Consider the following 20,331-nt stretch of genomic DNA (forward strand, 5'->3'; position numbering starts at 1 on the left):
TTTATCATGCAATATTAGACTGCATGTCTGAGTATCTTATGCTATGCAGCCAGTTCCACAAAGGCTGCAGAAACAGGAACTTCCCTGATTCAGGTGGTGACGCACGAGCAAGGCTGGGGCATAAAGGACTTGGAAGGAAGCTGCACAAAGATGAAGATGTGAAAATAGCAGTGTGAGAGTGGAAGAAGCAGAGAACCATAGGACTGGGAAAGTGAGGATATAGAAAAGTGAATGTGGAGAAAGGAAAAAACATAAAAGTTAAGGTCCAACTTTCTCTTCTAAGAATGAATAAAAACTAACAATAATTATGCTCAATCATTCTTGGTTTAAGCAAGTATAGTACTTCATGAGTATGGTCGTGATTGCAAGCAACTCTGTTAGTTACCCTAGAGCAAGTGTTTATGTCATGGCAAATCTCTTGTCAAATAAAAATTTCAGTGAAAGCACACACATTTCCTTTACATTCTAGACATTCCAGGCAGAGCTGACATTCCAAGAAACTACATAGAGAGAAACCATATAGACAGCTCTACATTTGTCTAAAGCTTATTCAAGAAGCTGTTAAAATGCAAAATACCTGCAACATCTTCATAATTTTTCATTTTAAACTTTCTTCAGCGTGAAACACACAGATAGTAATTAACGTACATTTTTAAATACAAGGCTAAAAAATATGTATCAAAAAAGGCTTTAAGGTCCTATTAATATCTAAATTAGAACAGTATTACACAGCGACCGCTGCACTACGAATGTTGCCTTTCAGATGGCAGTTGTAGGCTGACGTTGCTTCAGGGCACATCCATATTTTGTTCCAATCTGCATAGTGCAGCAACACCCCCGCTATCTGTCACTTCCCTGTTCGCTGTTCCGGCGCTCCTAACCTGACTGACAACAGTAAGCGGAGCTAGACTTGAAGCTCACTGATGCAGGGACTAAGTCTGATGGACAGCAAAACAAATTTTGTAAGGTAGGAAGGATGTGGGCGGGGACTTCAGAAATACACACAGCCTAAGAACACAGGGATGGTATACATAGTGCAGAGGATGCAGAAGCTGGAATCTGGAGATCACCATTCTAGAAGATCTCAATTACTTCATCAGTCTATGAGACTGGACATCCAACCACTACAGTGTTTTTCTGTCCTTTGCCCTTGGTTGAATTAACTACTCTTGAGCCATATGAGGAAGATGATAACAACAATGAAAATGAAGGCATTCAGAAAGAGGCAGCAAGAAAAGTGGCACTAGAAGTTTAACATTGGGCATTCAGTCTCTAAGACAAAAACACAGCTGAGATCTTCTGCAACAGTGACCCACCCCAAGAAACTGGCATCTGCTCCAGCTGGCAGTGCTGATGATCCTGTTCTTGCCTTTCCATCCTCTACGCCATGTTATACTAGACCGTCTCTGAGTATTTGTGTGCACTTCTTAAGTCCCTGCCCACATCATCCCTCTACCACAATATTTCTTACAGTAAGAACTGCTTTGCTACCCATCATACCAGTGTCTGACACACTTTTTGGGAGCGTACTCTATAAATATCGGGGTATGCCTGTATAAGACACCATCATTTGTTTATTTTGGTCCTAGAGATGTGAATTGCTCTATTGGTACCATAAACAGGAGCAGACATTCTCAAACACCTGTCAACTATGCATAGAAAGGAGAATGCAGTAAAACCCAAAAGATCACAGATGTTAGGGCAACTATGGCAATCAGAGTCAGACACACTTACTCTGGAATATGAGACTTCATTTTAAACACCTTCAAAATTAAATCTTGCACCTATACTTACTATATTCATAGCACTGTTTATATGACAATAGTTTAATAAATATTTAAGACTATCATAAATCATGCCCTGCTGCCAAAAGGGTGTATCCCTCCCTATCCCTTCATGATACAAATACTTGCACAGTTGCCTGTGGCCTAAATCTGTGTTAACACCAGCTACTTTTGGAAAGGTAAATTAATTCAGATCACTGAATGGCTGCAGATGACAGCAGAAGAAAAGCTCACGGAAGGCAACAAAGGGTGTTAAATGCACCATTCTGGTCTCCAGTGCAAGAAAAGACCAAAGCTGCAAGTAACTTTACCAAATTAATATTGATAAAACTGCTGTCACCTTCATCAACCACTGGGAGAAGAAAAGAGCACTAAGACAGCAAATCAGTGCTGCTAAGTCTAAAGCCAGACTGAAGCAGGTATTACCACAGTTTTTGTATCCTCGACTCAAGTAAGTGTCTTGAATCTAGAAGCTGCAAAATAGAGACCAGCATATCTGGAAAGCAAACCAGGACAAAGGAAGAGAGATAGCATGAGGAGTCAAAAGAGGAAGGAGGGGCTCTGCTCTGGATTAACAGTTGAAAATGAATGGAAAAACCCAGGCCCCATCATGCTCTCATTTGTCAAACATGAGGTTTTTCCATTTTTGTTTTAGCACATCAAGGGGAGGAAAAAAAAGAAAGAATATCCTACACGCAAGACAGTGCAGTACATTAAATAGATTACATTTGAGGTAAAATGGGCCTTCACACATTATTTAAATCAACTAAGTAGTTTCAAGCTAAGTTTCAAGACATCAGTTAAACTGCACAAAAACTTTTAATCTGTAAACCGCACTTCACTAGCATAGACTTTTATCAGCGTTCCTCACAGCTTTTTGCCTTAGACACATTCATAATGCTCTCCTTGTCTCGATCCTGACAGTACAAACATCCTATCCTTAGCACATACAAGCTTTTATTGGCCATTTTACTGACAGACGCACTTTCCACCTCACAGCAAACAAAGTTAAATAAGCAGTAAAACAGTGTCTTCTCCAGCATACTAAGTCAATAGAGCAATACAGGTCACAACAATTTTCAGAGACTTTCTACATTTTATATCTTATTTCTCCTGACTTACAGCCATCCCCTTTCAGGTATCTGGCAGGTGAACAGGTGTAAGACATTCATTTTTACCTCTTTATTTTGCACTTCCCCTAGAGACACAATGAAAATACCACTTCATTTACCACCACTCTTTTGCATTGACTGCAGATATCAGTTAAATAAAAAAGAAGCTACAAATACCTTGTTCCTGGAAGTTATAATTTGCTTAATAACAATTCTGTCTGCTAACACCAGCACTTTTGTGACAGAAGAAAGCAACAACCTTGCAGCTTTTACCACACCCGTTTTGTCCGTGAAGATTGTTATGTGGCTATCAGATTCTGGATGATCCAAGCTTGCCACGTTTGTAAGCTGTGCGATTGTTTCACCTAGAGGGAAAAAAAGGAATAATTAACATTTCATACTTACAAAAAAAGATACTGGGCCATTAAGCATTCTTAACTTTTACCTATGAGGGATAAAACAACAGTTTCAGAGCTACCTACAACTTTCTTTATTCCACTTCATTTCTTTCTACTGACTGTTGGTGGCACCCTCTCCATATATAAATTTGGACTATTATTCAGTACTGCCTCATTCTTCCATCTGTAACATACGCTAATTTTCCTACAGTAGTCTACAGATATTTGAGGTGGAGGAGGTTGGAGCTGGGGAGTGTGGAGGGAGAAAACATTCATGGGAGATATTTTTCCAGTTTTAATAGCAGAAGTCAAATCAGTGTTGACACTTGCAGCATCAACCCACTGAAGGAGTGGGATGCAGCAAGGAAGGAAGAACTACAAATTCCCCTCCACTTTCCAAATTTCAGTTAGTATTTCCATAATTCATGGATTTTCTATTCTTGTAGAACACTTCAGGCATGAAGCATAGATTCCAAACAGTAATTTTATAACTTATAGGACTGAAGTATTATAGTGAGACTACTGCACTTTATGTTCAAAGGAGGGCCACCAAACAGGATGTTGCCAGAGATAGGAGAGCAAAAAAAGGCAGAGAAGCACTGATTTTTGGTTCATAAGCGTCTTTTTATTCAACTAGCCTTTAATATGATAATAGCTAAATAGGATTATTTGACCACTTCTATTTTTTATGTGTTAAAAATTTTACAATCCAATGCAGACAATGGATCTCCTTGTCTGAGAGAAATCACAGGCCCTTATCTGATTAAATCTTCTGCAGTACTCTAGATAATAGTGCAATGGAGGAAAGGCATAGAGCAATCTCCTGTTCCACAGCCACAGGAGGACTACTGGGAGGCTGAACTCAGGCAAGCTCTGAGGAATGCTTTTTGTGAGCATGCAAGACAAGATTTCAACCCACAACTAAGCTGCAGATCATCCTTGAAGATAAAATAAAGGACATTTGATCAAGTCCCCTATGACTCATCTTCAAAACCTCAGCTAAGGTAATTCACCTAAGCAGACAAGATACTCCAAAAGCCTGATAAAGCCAGAGGTCCCATATGAAGAACCCGAAGGTCCGTTATTACTCTGGAAATACCACACACAAACACTACAGAACAAGGATGGCCTGACAGTCCTTCAAACCACACAGCTCCACACTTCATAGTGTTTATGTATAGGTTCTCTCCTCTGACAATATAATCCCTTGAGCTCCTAAGTTGCCTTGAATAGGTATCGCACTGTGGCAAGGAACATCCAGTACTTTTGCTAGAACCAGGTCAGGTCATAAAAGCCATGCTACAAATAATCAGATGGTCTCTCTAGCATAAGTATGCAAATATGATAAACAGTACACTCTGAGATGGTGAGTTCCACAGCTGAAGAGCCTGAAAATTAATAGAAGCAAGAAGAATTATAAAAATACAGCTATTATCCTAACAGCGAGGGCAGCCAGATACACTAACATTGTAGGACAAGTCTCCGGTCAGGTGAGGAGATCATTTAACAGCAAAACAGATTGGCCATTGCCTTCTCCACAGTCAAATTCATTTCAGTTCAGGCCAATCTTCAGCTGGAACTGTTCAACCCCAATCTCTTCCTTTGACCTCAAAATGTATGTGACAACATAAAATGCTGTAGAAACACAGAGAACAATTTAAACGGATGCAAAGTGCTTTTGGTAACCAAAGAAGGATGCACAACATCATTGTCCCATTTCTTATGCTGCAGTATTCACCTTCTTGAAGACAAATTATCAAGTCATAGATGAAACATCTCGTCATACAAAGAGTAATCTGAGAACGTAGAAAGTGCTGCAACATCTGCCTGTCGAAAGCTCCAGACAGCCCTAGAAACTTGAGACTTCTGACAACAGGATAAAGGCTTCCTTCTCTGCCTGCAGATCTGCAACTACAGGAAAAGGAATGGTGCCCTGGGAGTAAGCTATGAGGAACAAGGTAAAAAGACTGAGCTAGGGACTATTTAAGCCAGCCAGGCATACAGAAGTCCATGGGACACATCTGGGAGTGTCAAAGAAGCAGTACAGTGTCACTGTAATTCTACTATCATGACTGAAAGATTGTGACAATTGGGACAGATTTCCAATGATAGAAAGGCAACTTTAAGAAGGGTAACAAGAAAAATTCAGGCAATTATGGGCTAGTCAGCCTCACATCAGTCTCCAGGAGTATTATTAAACTCATCTTGGAAGCCATTAACACATGAAGCAGAAAAAGGCAATTGGGAAGAGCCAGCACAGACGTGCAAAGGTGAATAGTCCCTTATCGACCTGAATGCCTTCTATGGCGAGATGATACCATCTCTAGAAAAGGAAGTAATGGATGCTGTGTATCTCAACTTTAGCAAGGCCTCCAACATGATGTCCTAAAGTGTCCTTATAACTAAATCATGACACACAGACTGGATAAGTGAACAATAAGGTGGGTAGAAGATGGACCTGATTGTTGGGCTCAGGGACGGTGATAAATGGTACAAAGTCCAACAGGCAGTCAATTACCAGTGGTGTCCCTCAGGGACTGATACGAGGCATCAAAACTACTCCCTGGATGATGGGCCAGCACATTGAGCAAGTGTGTGAACAATACCAAACCGGGGAGCATATAATACACTGGAGGACAGGGCTGCTAGACAAAGAGACAGGCTGGAAAGATGAGCTGACAGGAAGCTTGTGAAGTCCAACAAAGGCAGTAATACCAAGTCCTGCATCTGGGCCAGGATAACACCATGCAACAGCGCAGGCTGGGGTCAGCTGTCTACAGAGAACCTGAGAACCTTTGCAGGGAAAGACATGGGGGACCTGGAGGACAGAGTTGAACAGGAGTCAGCAATGATGGCCAGCTGCACGCTGAGTGGTTAGCAGGAAGGTAACCAGCAGGCTGCAGAAATCATCCCTTCTGGTTGGCACTTGTGAGACAGCATCTGGAGTACCACGTCCAGTTCTGAGCTCCCCAGTACTAGGGAAAACATTGACATAGTGGAGCATGTGACATAAGAGGAGAGGCTGGAGGAAGCAGGTTTGTTCCATCTCAAGAATAAAAGGACAATGGCAGAGTTTACTGTGGTCTACAACTACCTACCTAATGGGCAGCTATGGACAAGACAGAGACAGACTGCTCCTAGAGGTGCATGGCAACAGGACAAAAAGCAATGGACAAGATATAAGAAAATACTTTTGCCACTGTAAGGGTGGTCAAACACTGTGAGAGGCATACAAGAAGTTGCACGATCTCCATTCTTAGAGTTAAATGTCCCTTCCAACATAAGCAATTCTGTGATTCTATTTATCCATTTTAAATTGTTGCTTTCAACATTCTTAGTTTAGTCATCCTCTGTATGAAAAGACAAGGCAAAAATAGGAGAGCGCTATTTATTGCTTCCATTTTACTGCATGTCTTCCTTTAGGGCTATGTAGTCAACTAGCAGAGAATACTGAAAACGTTATGACACTAACTCATTCTTGACATGTGTTTTCTCTTTTAAATTAACCAGTCTTTCTTAGTTTTGGAGAAAAAAAAAAAAAGAAAAAAAATCACAGATGGGCATCTAAAAATGTGCTTCTTTGAGTTACATTCCACTACTATACTGTCACTGTAAACACTGACATAGTGCAAGACTAATGTTAGGCAAAACCTGCTACCTGACCCTCTGAAGTGTTTTATGATTCTATTTTAAGTCAATCAAATTACAAGGTTTATTACAAGGAAATAGTCATAACAAGTCTGAAACACTTCATATCGTTGATTATACCCTTCACAAGGGACAGATACAACATCTGTCATCCTTCAAAGCCTCTGCAGGATATGCAATTGATTTAAAGACTCCCTACTTTTCTTAGCAACTGAGATGCTTAATGTTCTAAATCTTTTAGTGTTGAAATCCATCTTCTATGCCTAACAAAGTGTTCCTTTAATTTTTGAGGCACAATCTAATTTATTGGCTAAAAAGAAATATGAACAGCTCTACAACATCCTCTAACCTGAACAGCATGGGCTTTTTGCTGCCCATGCTGTCAGAACATGGGATTCTTTTATACAAGTCAATATTCTTGGCTAAAATTGGCCAGATTTTATTGGCTTGTTTGGGAACACTGAAGTTGTTCAAAATGGCACTTGAGCAACTGTATTCAGAGACTGAATTCAGAGGACAGTCAATCATAAGAATTTATCTGCACAAAGGACTACCTTACCTTATTCAACACTTAACAGTCCACAGAGATAATACTGGCACAAAAAAAAAAAAAAAACCAAACAAAAACCCAGCTGCAAACACATCTGATATACTGAATTTCGCATGTAATTCTTCATCAAATGGATAGCTCAGAGTGAATAACTGACCCACACCAAGGTAGTTGTGAGGCTTGACAGAAAAGCAAACAGTCTAGATCTTCACTCTTCTAGATAGAGGCACATTGCTGCGTAACAGGAAATAAAAACTTTCAATGCAAAAAAATATAACCATTTGGTAAGAGAAAATACTGCAGATTATTTTTAGATTCTGAGCTCCTTCTGGATACACTGTTAGGAAGAAAAAGCACTTGGCCACAGCATAACTGGTGAGTCAAGAAACAGAGATCCAGACTGCATTGCTCTTTAGCAGCTGAGATTATCGACAAACTTTGGCAATTTCGGCTTGTCAGCATTTTACTTGGATCTCTGAAGAGAAAACACATGCTTCACATAACAAATGGAATGTTTTCAAATTAGGACATTTCTGTTTGCAGCCAAGTTTACTGGAGCAACTATGCATTTTCAGTCTGAAGTTTATCTAGAATAGTCCTTCAAATCACAAGAACAACCATTCATCACCAGCATGGTTCTAGACATTGTGACTCATTGTTGAGGGATTTTCAGAGGATTTCTTACAGTAACATGACCATTTCTAAGCTTTTTTTTTTTTAATCACAAAACCAGTATGAACAGCATCCCCAAAGTTTGAGGCTAGCACATTCATTCAGCAAGAAATATAACAACTAGGACAGCAAAAGGCAAGTTTCTTGGGCTTCTGAGGTTATTTAGAAGATAAAAGCAAAACGCTTACCCACAGGTCCACTGTTTAACTTAACAGATCAATTTTAAGCACATTAACCCGTATCTTGGAGTAGAGTATTACTCCCTTCTGCAGTCATCAAGACATTAGTGCTGAAGGGTCATTTACCTGCCTCCACATCTGGAAGCTCAAGATTGTCTTCCTGAAGCCAAGTAAGCAGAAAGTCTGTCACACCTGTAGGTAATTCCACCTACTTAAACAGGAAAAGCTTCAAATAGAAGTTCCCATAATCCGAAGGTATTTGAAAGAAAAAACAAAAACTCACTACCACTAACAATAAAGGAACATTTTTCTAGATGTTGTCTTCTTGAAGGCTGCACTGCACATCTAAGAATATGTGTTTACTAGGAGCCAGTGAAATATCATGCAAGGAATAGTACTTAATATCTAGAAACCTAGTTTCTAGCATGATGCTGACATTCTCTTACAGTATCAGAGAACGTAACCCACTGTTCACCTGGACAGGGGCTTCTGGAGGGAGGAAGGTGACAGCAGGCAACTCAATCAATTGTCCATACTTCACATTCAATCCACACACAGAGCAAGTTTGTAACAAAAGTTGAATCCAGCAAAAAGGCAAGTGCAATATTATTTTCATTTTACCAAGGGGAGTCATCAGATGACTGATGTGAGTCATCTTGCTGAATCCTGATGAAATATGGGTTGACACTGACCTTCACTCAAACATTCAGATTTAGAACACAGTGACCTCAATAGCGTAACACTCAAATTACTTTAAATACTCCACTGATTTAGCTTGAGAGCAATAAACTCTAAAGTTGTATTCTAAACACTCTACTCTTGTCTGTAGTAACATCATAAAACAAACAGCAGTCATAAATTCCTTGTAGCAAAAGATCCTATTAAAAAAAATAAAACCCAAAGCTAATTCATAAGATGTTCATAAGATGACAGCAACTTAAGTAAGTGATAAAATCAGGTAACAGATCAGGCCTTGAATGAACAAGCAGAAGGGTGTTAAGCAATTAAATAAAGTCTTATATTATTGCTGACTCTAAAGATAGGGGGCCAAAAATGGCACAAGCACAATTTCATAAGTAACTACATACCTGCTCTCCTTGCCTCAATGCAAGCAACACTCATTTCTTCTTTCAATTCATGATTTTCATTGGCTATAGCTTCACCTACTGTAACAAATCTTCCAACTGCCAGGTTAACTGCTTGGCCCACTCGCTGAATTGCTTGCAGAGTCTTGTCTGAACGCTTTGGTTTATCCTTATGATTAATAAGAGTAGTTATCTGTGAACAAGAAGAGTTAATCATTAGAACCGTATGCAAGAAGACATTTTAACTTTAGTATTAAAGGCAATTTTTGAACGGAACTTAGTAATAGTAGTGTCAAGTCATGAGGCATCATTTAACTTCTCAGAGAACGAAAAAAAAAATTTGGAGTATAATTAAGTTTGCTCATCTGCTGTGATCTCAGTTTATCTCACATCTCAAATTAACTGAGGTATTTTTTTCCCCCCTCCCATTTGCAGTATTCAAATAAGCTGGCCTAGGTGTCTCAACAGGCTGTCACACTACAGACACAGTAAAAGTTGAGCAGTCCAATAGTAGGCATATCAACATCATTTTGGGTTTGCCAGCATTGGAAATTTTACAAAATTTTTGTGCTGCCAGGTAACTAAACACACTCATCAAGTAGGATTTGGGAGCTTTGGCTCTTTTTACTGAATACGCCTTTATAAATTATGTTTTATCCAATTGATTAAGGCAGGCTTTAAGAAAGAACGAGCAGTAGCACAGTCTTTACACAAAAAGAACCACCGTTCGTCTTTTAGAAATAATCTGAAGTTTTCAAGCCCTCCTCCCCATTAAAATATCCACTGTAGTCATAACTTCAACATCCACAATTACACATTTTCTAGAATTTAGAAAAAGGCTGCCATTTAGATGCAAGTTATCAGTAAAATAAATTGTGAGGACATTCTTATTCTGAAGTCCATATCTTGTATTGGCTTTTCTGCCCGGTACTACATCGTGCTATACTTTCCTTCTTGGACTACACTGACCAGAGATCAGCTGCATGCAGGCTGCAGGAGAGAGAAGATTTGCCCAAAACACCAAACATGAGGAAACACCCAAAAAGAAAGGCAGGACTGCAGAAATAGCTTCTCCACCGAGGCACTAAATAAACACAAAAATAGTGTGCAAACCTGCCACTCAGAATTAACTAATTACAAATTACATTACAAAGAGTATAGGAGCTTTACGTTTTTGGTAAGACAACCATTTTCTAATGAGATGCAGGACAGAATTTGAACTCTGTAGTTTCAAACGTACTAAACCAGCTTAAAAGCCATCATTGTTGCCAGCAAAGATAGTCCTGTCTGTCCTTGCCTCCCTCTCATTTTTGCAATGAATTACCTGATGTGGGTTAAACCTGAGTTGTGGAGAAGGTGATGCTTGTTGTTTTAGCTTTCCTCATAACTAGTTGCCCAGTCCCGTTCATTGCATAGCTGTATGAATACTTTTGGTGGCAAAAGGGAAAGGGTACAGACTAGAGAGAGAAAGTTGGCCAGAAGTGCTCCTTTCAGCAGCAGTGTGGTTTAAAATGCTCACAGAACTGCATTGTAAGCCACATCCCCAGAAGCTCAAAGATGTCTGCCAAGAGAATCTCAGAATTACATGAATTGCTTAAGAGTTTGAACACCTCAGCTGTATCAGCTTAATCACAGATGGTTTTGCCCGTTCCTCAAAAAAACCTGAAATCATCATTCACTCATACATTCTCCTACCAGTCAAGCCTATGGTAGAACAACAGCATAGAAGCTGCACCTGTAATGCTCACATCGGATCCAAGGACAGAGCAGACAGCAGTGTAGGAACTGTTCTGCTTCATAATTTGACCAATGCCCAAGGCTTACCCTTCAGATATCACTGAGTCATATTTCTGGGAAAATGAATAGTGGTGCTTTTTAACACCTTACTGGGACTGGCTTCAAATGCCAGGAGCTGGGCTAGTTAAGTTTGCAGTGTTAAACTCTTTGCAATGGAAAATGTCAATACTTCATAGAGCACTTTGCACCAAAAAAAAAAAAAAAATCCAGAAAAAGCTAAGAACTATCCCATTAAACAGTGCTGCCCTATTGAAGAACTGCTAAGGGAATGGGAGAGTATTTTGTTCTGGTACAAAACATCACTACAGAAATGCATTGTCTGCCCACTGCCTTCTTAAATACGTCCTATTTCTCCAACTTGTACCTAAGCCACAAGCTCTAAAGGAAGGCCACTTTCTATAATTCATACAACAAATCTGTCCCTGTTAAGAGTCCCATGGTTCCCCAAACTTCAACCCCAAAACCTATGAAAACAGAGTCCTATTAAAGAGTAAGCTAAACAAACATCTGAACACCTTCAGATTCATTCTACAGGAGGAATGACATTCATCTAAAACACACTTACCATCACTTCAGTGGAAATTCAGATTAATATCCATTTGATATTAAAATCAGATGCATTATGCAGCTCTCCTGAATTCCTGCATTGTAGATGCTTCACGTACACCAAACTATCAAATACCTGACAGCAGCTAATCTAACAATCCTGGCTGGCAAATTCTTGACTAGTCATGGGCAGCAAGCCTACAGAGAGCATTAGAGCACATGCTGAAGAAGACCAAATCAATAGAGGATAACAACTTTGTTTCCTCAACTGATTTGTAAGCAAACGGCAACCCAATCCTATGCAGACAAAGGGCTTATATTACATTCATACAGTTACTGACTTCTCAAAAGTATATATAAAATAACACTGGCCTAAGACAAGTAGAGTACTAGTTGGATGCACATCCTGGCTGCAAGTTTACCTCCCACAGCATTTTATACCAGTAGAAGCTTAAACATGTTCTGCATAGCCCTGAAAAAAATGCATATGCAACTAACACTGCAGAGTGAAAGGAATCCCACTGCCTCTTAGAAATCAAGGGCACTTTAATCCCACATGTTACTGTAGAGGTACACAAATAATAAAAATCATGAAGATGTCACAGTTTAAGTTGCTTTAATAATGTCATTTTCATAAACACTTTCATTTGAGACATGGTGAAGTTTACAATTCCATTACTTCTTTAGCACTCACTTCAGAGGGGACCATCAGTTTTACAGAAAAACACACCCCTTACACCACCACCACCCCCCCTAAGGTGAAGCAAGAATCAGCAGCTGGTTTGGCATGTCCATCACCAGTGTCATCTTAACCTCATGAAGTTCAGCAAGGCCAAATGCAAGGTCCTGCACCTGGGTTGGGGCAACCCCGATGAATGGATTGAGAACAGCCCTGCAGAAAAGGACTTGAGGGTACTGGTGCATGAAAAATTGGATGTGAGCCAGCAACATGTGCTTGCAGCCCAGGCGGCCAACCATACCCTGGGCTGCATCAAAAGCAGCATGGCCAGCAGGTCACGGGAGGTGATCCTACCCCTCTACTCTGCTCTGGTGAGACCTCACCTGCAGTACCACATCCAGCTCTGGGGTACCCAGCACAGGAAAGACGTGGACCTGTTGGAGCAGGTCCAGAGGAGGCCACAAAAACGGTCAGCGGGTTGGAGCACCTCTTCTGTGAAGAAAGGCTGAGAGAGTTGGGGTTGTTCAGTCTGGAGAAGAGAAGGCTCCAGGGAGACGTGATTGCAGCCTTTCAGTATGTAAAGGGGGCTTACAAAAAAAAAAAAAAAAAAAAAAACCAAAACAAAGACAGACTTTTTACCAAAGCCTCTAGTGACACTACAGGGGACAATGGTTTTAAACTAAAAGAGCGTAGATTGGACATAAGGAGGAAATTTTCTATGATGAGGGTGGTGAGACACTGGAACAGGTTGCCCAATGAAGTTGTGGATGCCCCACCATTGGAAGTGTTCAAGGTCAGGTTGGATGGGGCTTTGAGCAACCTAATCTAATTGAAGATGTCCCTGCCCATGGCAGGGGCATTGGACTAGATGGTCTTTAAAAGTCCCTTCCAACCCAAACCATTCTGTAGTGATATGATCTACTCTAGACACCCACTGGAGTAGTTTGTATATGTAGATTAAACTCAGTTTGGAAGCCTGTGGTTATACACAGCAGGTGAGGCTTTGCAAATACCTCCTGGAATAATGAACTCTTAGCTAGGTACTACAGTAACTACCTTAACATCAGAACAGAGGGAAGTTTGTTGAGCTCCATAATTTTTTTTTCCAGAGAAGTCAAAAACTGGATGGATTGCTAGTTAAAAACAAACATTGTGAAAGAACTAAATGAGAAGTTGGTCAAGAAGTTTGAAACATATCAAGACAAACAGCTTTATGGAATACATTTCAAGTGTGACCAACATTATGTAGCAAATCCAGCCTGTACTAATATAGTAAAATTTGCATAGGATGTTTGTTATAAAAAAGTAAGTAACAAACAGCGCTGAAATACGAGTAGGTAAGTCATGATAGAAGAAAGAGGTAGAGGAAGATATAAAATATATATCAGCTACTCTGCCCTGCTGAGACCCCCACCTAGAGTACTGTGTCCAGCTCTGGGCTCCCCAGTTCAAGAAAGATGAGGAACTCCTAGAAAGAGTCCAGAGGAGAGCAACTAGGATGATAAAGGGACTGGAGCATCTCCCCTACGAGGAAAAGCTGAGAGAGTTGGGCTTGTTCAGCCTGAAGCAGAGAAGACTGAGAGGGGACCTCATCAATACATACAAATATCTTAAGGATGGAAGCCAGGAGGATGGAGCCAGACTCTTTGCAGTGGTGTCCAGCGACAGGACAAGAGGCAATGGGTACAAACTGAAACATAAGAAGTTTCAGTTGAATATGAGGAAAAACTTCTTTACTCTGAGGGTGACGGAGCACTGGAACAGGCTGCCCAGGGGGGTCGTGGAGTCTCCTTCGCTGGAGATATTCAAAGCCCGCCTGGATGAAGTCCTGTGTAACGTGCTCTAGGAGAACCTGCTTTAGCAGGGGGGTTGGACTAGATGATCTCCTGAGGTCCCTTCCAACCATTGCGATTCTGTGATTCTGTAAAGGAAAAAGGGCTGTCTTTGGTTCTAGAAACATGAGTTAGACATATACCAAACATAAAACACTTAACATCAAAGGCATGAGGACAGTTCTTCAGATAAACATGGGCTTCTCATAACCTGCCACCTGCAGAAAACATGGCTGTGCAAACAAGAGGAGTGTATAATTCTGAGAAATAACTTTCCTTCATGAATTCTTAAGTGACAGATACTCAGGTATATCCTCCATTTAAAATAAAGTTATGAAAAAACAGAGGTAATAGCAACTGCAGATTCAGGTTGTTTTCAAGACTTAATCAAACTTATAATTAACAATCAGGGTTAAAAAACTAACAAACAAGGTTTTAACTGAGTAAGGAAAGGAATTCCACTAGTACGTTACGTGATGCTGACAAGCAGCACAAAGATTATTTAACCAGTTCGGACCATAGTTAAAAAAAAAAATTAAATCTCTAAGCAGTACAGTTGGAGGCGCATTGGGGAGAGGCATACAATTCCATTTGCTTCAGGATACAAACAAAGCAATAAGCATTAAAAGGCCAATAAGCCAGGCTTCTAAAAATAGAGAATAAGCAAAGTTTTTGCTCCTGACTTTTAAACATTTAGAACAAAGACATAAAAGAGGACAAGTTAAATGGAGAAAAGACCCACAAAAAACCTAACAAGGAACTCTGCCCAACAAACCACCACCTTCCTCCAAAGATACCCTAAGAGCCATCAAAAATTGAATTAGTGTTGCAGTGTTTAAGGGTATTTCAGGTTACAAAGAATTCTTTTCCCCTGCAGTCCATCCAGTTGCAACCAGACCAGAACTAATACTGTTGTGTTTCTTCCAGGTTTGTTTTTTTTTTTTTTAAAGAAGGAAACCTCTGTGACTCCAAGAACATTGTCTAAGCTCTCATTTAAGCTTAACACCTCCCAAATATTTAATCTGTTGTATTCTGATCACGTATCACCCAGTCACTAACATTTGTGGTGCTTGGGCAGGAGTTAGCTGAAAAGATTACCTGCAATTCTCTTCGAACAGTAATGCATTACATGCTGTTTACTTAAGGATTTACTGATCAGGTCCTAGAAAGGAAACAGTCCTTTTGATCATACTCATGCTCTGTTTAATTCAAGCTCTTACACTATTTCCATGGAATGCTTATCTGAGATTTGAGACAATCAGTTTAAGGAGCACGCAGTCTCAAGAAACTGTCAGTTACAAGCTTTTGTCACTTGTTATGAGCAGTTCCAGAAAAATGGTTCCCCCCCCCAAGTACTTTACTGAAACTAACATATATAGCCATAAAAGACATCCTTCATATTTAAGGAAACAAGCTCAGTTGTGGCAGGTTTTGAGCAGCTGTTTTCAGAGATTTTTGAGGACCTTCAGATACTGACACTTAAGTTGTTATATGCTTCATGCACAGGAAGCATCATGACAGCATGCTTAGCTAAAAATACTCTAATGTCTATTTATTATCAGTGTAATTAAGTCTTGCATGACAGAATTAAGTGATACTTAAGAGATCGGGTTTCAGGAAGTATTTATAGACAACTATAAATAAAACCAGGGGAAACAGCTATTTCACAGCCACTGCTACAAACACAAGAGTTAAACAGAGAAGTCATGTTGGAAGATACCCTGTCCATCTCCCTCCCTGAGTAAGTACCCACACTGTACATAGACTCTCAAGAGTAGTATTTGTTACTGCCTCACACTAATCAGTTTTCCTGCTAGAAAAAAATATTCGAGATATTACCTCTATGGAACGAGGATTAGCATCCTTACAGTAACAGTTCCTCTTCCATTTTCTGCTTTCTACTTTCCGTTAATTTCATAATGGCAGAAAATTCCTTTCTGAAAAAATGTGATACCAGGAATGGAAAGCCTTTGCTAAGAAAATGCAGTAGCACTACAATCTAGGGAAGAAGCTACAAACCTCTACAACAGAGGTGTGCTGTAAAGTAAATTTAGTTGCATTTGATAGGACATGCTGAAAACTTGGTCAAAAAGGCCTTTCCCACGCTGCTCATACTTCTATTAGTTCATCTCGAGTTTGGGGGCAAGCTTCTAATTACATTTTACGTACTCTCATTAGGTCTCATCTACTACTTAAGGACAAACAGGTCTTCAGATTCATTTAGCCAGACAGCAGCACACATTGTTCCAGCACCTACATCTGCTACAGAATACAGCCACGCATGTCAAAGAGCACAGAAGCAGCAGCTGGCATTTAACATGCAGTCCATGAGGGCTACAAGCAGAACTGTCACATAGACTTCTTATCACAAAAGACAAGCCTCGGGCATGTTGAGAAGTGAACGAGGACTACTCGCTCACCTGTCCTAGAAATCAAAAGTTAAGATTAGATGCCTGCCCAGGCATTAACAAAAGTCTTACTAAGCATTTTCTACAATTTCAAGCACCAAAATATTTTTTAGAAGTCTCGCTATCATGCAGATTTTTAGAATTGGAAAGCCTTGTCTTCCTACTCAGTTTTCATTTTGCAGAAAAATCCCACAAATAAACTTCGTAGAAACTCAACTTCGAAAGTTTTCAAAGGCTGGAAAAGATTAACCAAAATGAAATGCAACTGCACTAACTACTAATGTGCTAGTTAACCGTAAGAACCCGTATTCTATTTATCCTGAAAACGTTATTTGAGACAACTGCCTCTGCTTTATAGACACTTGAACCAGAACAGTTTCTTCTACTTGTTATTACCCAAAAGGAGCAACCAAAGCCTCCTTGCAGAAGCCGCGCAGAACTCAACACTTCAGTCAGGACCCTGAGTCACCACTTCTATAAAAGAACAGCTTCCAAGAAGTGGTATGATCCTGCTACCTCCTATTTATGTATTTTCTTAATACTGCCTATGCACCGTCATCTAGAAGGGCAGTACAAATATGCTGCATGTCCAAGACTGCTGAGTTCTGTTAGACTTGTGGTATTGAGTCTATTGTCATTGTATCTTTACCTGAAGGCTTTTTTAAAAGCATCTTCTCATTGCTTTTGTACACATCTTCCATAATAGCCTTCAGGGAAGTAAATGAAATAAACTACTTTAACAACCTGTACGCTGGTTCACTTATCTGCGGGCAAATGCTAACATGCTTAGAGGAGCCTCAGGCAATCTTTCACGTGTAGTGTCTAACAAGCTGATAAGCCACCTCTGAAAAGGAAGAACGAACAATCCAGGACCTGCAGTGACAAGTAGAAGCTGACAAGTAACACAAGAACAGTGCTACCAAACCAGATCACTGGTATACCTAACCCATTACTTTATCTCCTATAGTGCCCAAACGTGGGTGCCTAGAAAAGTGCATGAGAATAAAACAAGCAATTGAGACACTGGCTATATTGCGGTTGTAACCAGATCTTTGGTTAACTGCAAATCATACATTTCATTTTTAAAACACCACAGCATTTAATTGTGCATGTCTCGCAAGCACAGTAGCTTCAACAGGCAGAAAATATTATTTGGAAGGGGTGAGAGCAGTCCTCTTCACCTCCTTCAGATCTAGGCTTCAAAAGCTACTCTTTGTAAAGTTTGCCAGGAAAGACAAGAGCACACAGCTTCAAATTCGAATACACACCTCAGATTATTAGTACCATTGCTATGTACTTGTTACGCATTCTTGGAATTGTTAAGAGATCAAAAGAAAGGATTCAACTCACAGCAGTGAATACCCTTTCTTTGTGCTGAACGAATTCCTAGAAAACCAAGGGCCCTTTAAATCTCAAGATCCAAACCAAACACCATCAAGAAAATGATCATCCAAAATGTGATACAGATGAACTTGTTCAATTGAGATGTAGTACTCTGATAACACCAATTTATTCTCTCCGGTGTGGGTTATTTTGGGTTTGTGGATTTGTGCGGTTTTTCAAAGTAATGAAAACTCTGGAAACTTCAGACTTTTTTTTTTTTTCAGTGGCATTAAATTATTTCCAACTTTTTTTGCAAGTTGTTGTGAAAAGGAACTCCAGAGAAACAGAAGGAAGGAATGAACACAGCTGACTAGTTCTGTCTGTGGACTCTTAGATATTATGTGGAGGTTTCAATTACTTTAATAATGTTACTAAAGTAACACTACTGAAGAGGAGAGATACACTTGCTTTTAATGTTCACTTTTCACAGACTCCTTAAACTCAGGGATCCCCAGTGATCTGCAGCTACAAAGCAGAAAGTACAGGAGAACTGACCTCCACTCCTGCCATCCTCCCTTTTTTCCACACAGGGAAGAGAAGAGGAGAAGGATCACTGGAGAACACTCAGTGGGGCTTGACCACTGATCAAAGCTACCTTGTTTACTCTTATTGTCACATGCCTTACCTTCCTTACCTGCCCTACCCTCCCTCCAAAAAAAAAAGTCTTCAAAATTTCTATAAAATGAGTGACAAAGATAAAGGTCTTCATTTTGAGACAATTCAAGTTCAAGCTTCCTTCTCTTTTTGCAAAGATGTAAGGCAGTTTACAGACTAAAATTTGTGCCTTTGAGCAACTTCACACGAGTTGGCAAAAATAATTTTTCAAATCAAAAGTCCAATTTAACCTCTTCTGATTATATGATACATGCATCAACAAGTACACTGAACATCAGAAATATGTGTTTACCTATCATAAACTGCATCCAAAAATAAAATGGCCTTTAGTACACTTTTCAGTGGGAACCGGCCCTCTAACTCAACTGCTGTCTTGAAGTTAGCTGAAACACACAACTACCTCACTAGAAAAAGTGAACATAAACTAATAGACCAAATAATTGGGTTTAGGGGTGTACAAACCAGTACATTTTCCTCCCCTCCTGTTGCCCTCCACTTCAGTATCTTCTTACCCAAATGGATATATTTCATAAACAAAGCTACTACCCTTTTTCATTCTGCACCTAGAAATCCTGGGCATGAGCAAAGACAAAACCAACCAAACAAAACCAACTCAGAGGGAAGTTCTTCATTTAAAGTGTACTTTCAGATGCGGTCAAAACAGATGCAGACATGTTTTCAGCACCAGAGAGAATTCACTAACATGATCAGGTAACCTCAAAACCAGAGACTGAATAGCAAATTATTATTGTGGCTTTCCTCCGTAACTTGCCTTTGTTAATGTACCTAACCTTCTACTGCTTGTGCAAACAACACCTGAGCCAGCTCTGAGCTGCTTATTAAAAAAACAGCCACTGTTGTGGAACTAAAAATTCAGACATTGTAATAAAGGATGCAATGGGGACAATACACTGATACCACCTGCATCTGAGAATTCTTTCTATTCAAATTGGGATTGGCCACTGAAGATGCAGAAGAAGTTGCTTGTTAGTCCCATAAACCGGCAGCTTCACTGGCACAAATACCAGCCATTCAATCAGTTTTGCACTTCATGTTACGGACTGGAAGGTTCCTCTGGCCTTTTCTAGAGAAGGCTTCCGTAGGAGCATTTTGACATACCACTTCAATTCAGAGCAATACCTGGTATTTCATCTTGAAAAGCACGCACTTGCCCTAGGGATTAATAGAGAGGTACAGTGTGCTCTGGAAAAAGCTATGCAAATCCAACTCCTATCCACCTACAGGAGTGTAAAACAAAACAAAAACTTCATATAAGCCAGGAACCATTATCTTATTATGTTAAAGAGCCTGTATATTCCTCTGATTGTTTCCTTGAAGAGCTCAAGGGCAACAAAAACTCATTCAGCTGGAAAATTTAGGTGTATTTAAATGTAACATTGAGATACAATACGGAATCTTTGACAACTGAAAGGCAACATTCCGTACATTGGTCTAACTCCTACATGTTAAGCACTTGCAACTTTGGACCATATTAACCCTTTCTAAACAATTTTGACACCTGTGGATAAAAACCAAACAAACAAAACACCACCCCCAAAACCACATTTACAACACTACATTACTACAGCACAATTTTATTTTATTTGAAAATACATTATTTGTGTGGTTATATTGATCCTGCT

General features: G+C 39.9%; 1 protein-coding gene across 1 annotated transcript in view; it reads right to left on the minus strand.

Annotated features, from left to right (window-relative positions):
• CTNNAL1 (catenin alpha like 1) overlaps positions 1-20,331 on the minus strand; it is a 57,463-nt gene that overhangs the window by 28,920 nt on the left and 8,212 nt on the right. Inside the window, exons 2-3 of the mRNA XM_009643509.1 lie at positions 9,432-9,621; positions 3,074-3,261 (exon numbers count right to left, since the gene is read on the minus strand). Coding sequence (XP_009641804.1) covers positions 3,074-3,261; positions 9,432-9,621 — 378 coding nt within the window. The remainder of the gene's footprint in view (positions 1-3,073; positions 3,262-9,431; positions 9,622-20,331) is intronic.

Source organism: Egretta garzetta, unplaced genomic scaffold, assembly GCF_000687185.1.
Source record: "Egretta garzetta isolate BGI_Z169 unplaced genomic scaffold, ASM68718v1 scaffold88, whole genome shotgun sequence".
NCBI classification, from domain to species: domain Eukaryota; kingdom Metazoa; phylum Chordata; class Aves; order Pelecaniformes; family Ardeidae; genus Egretta; species Egretta garzetta.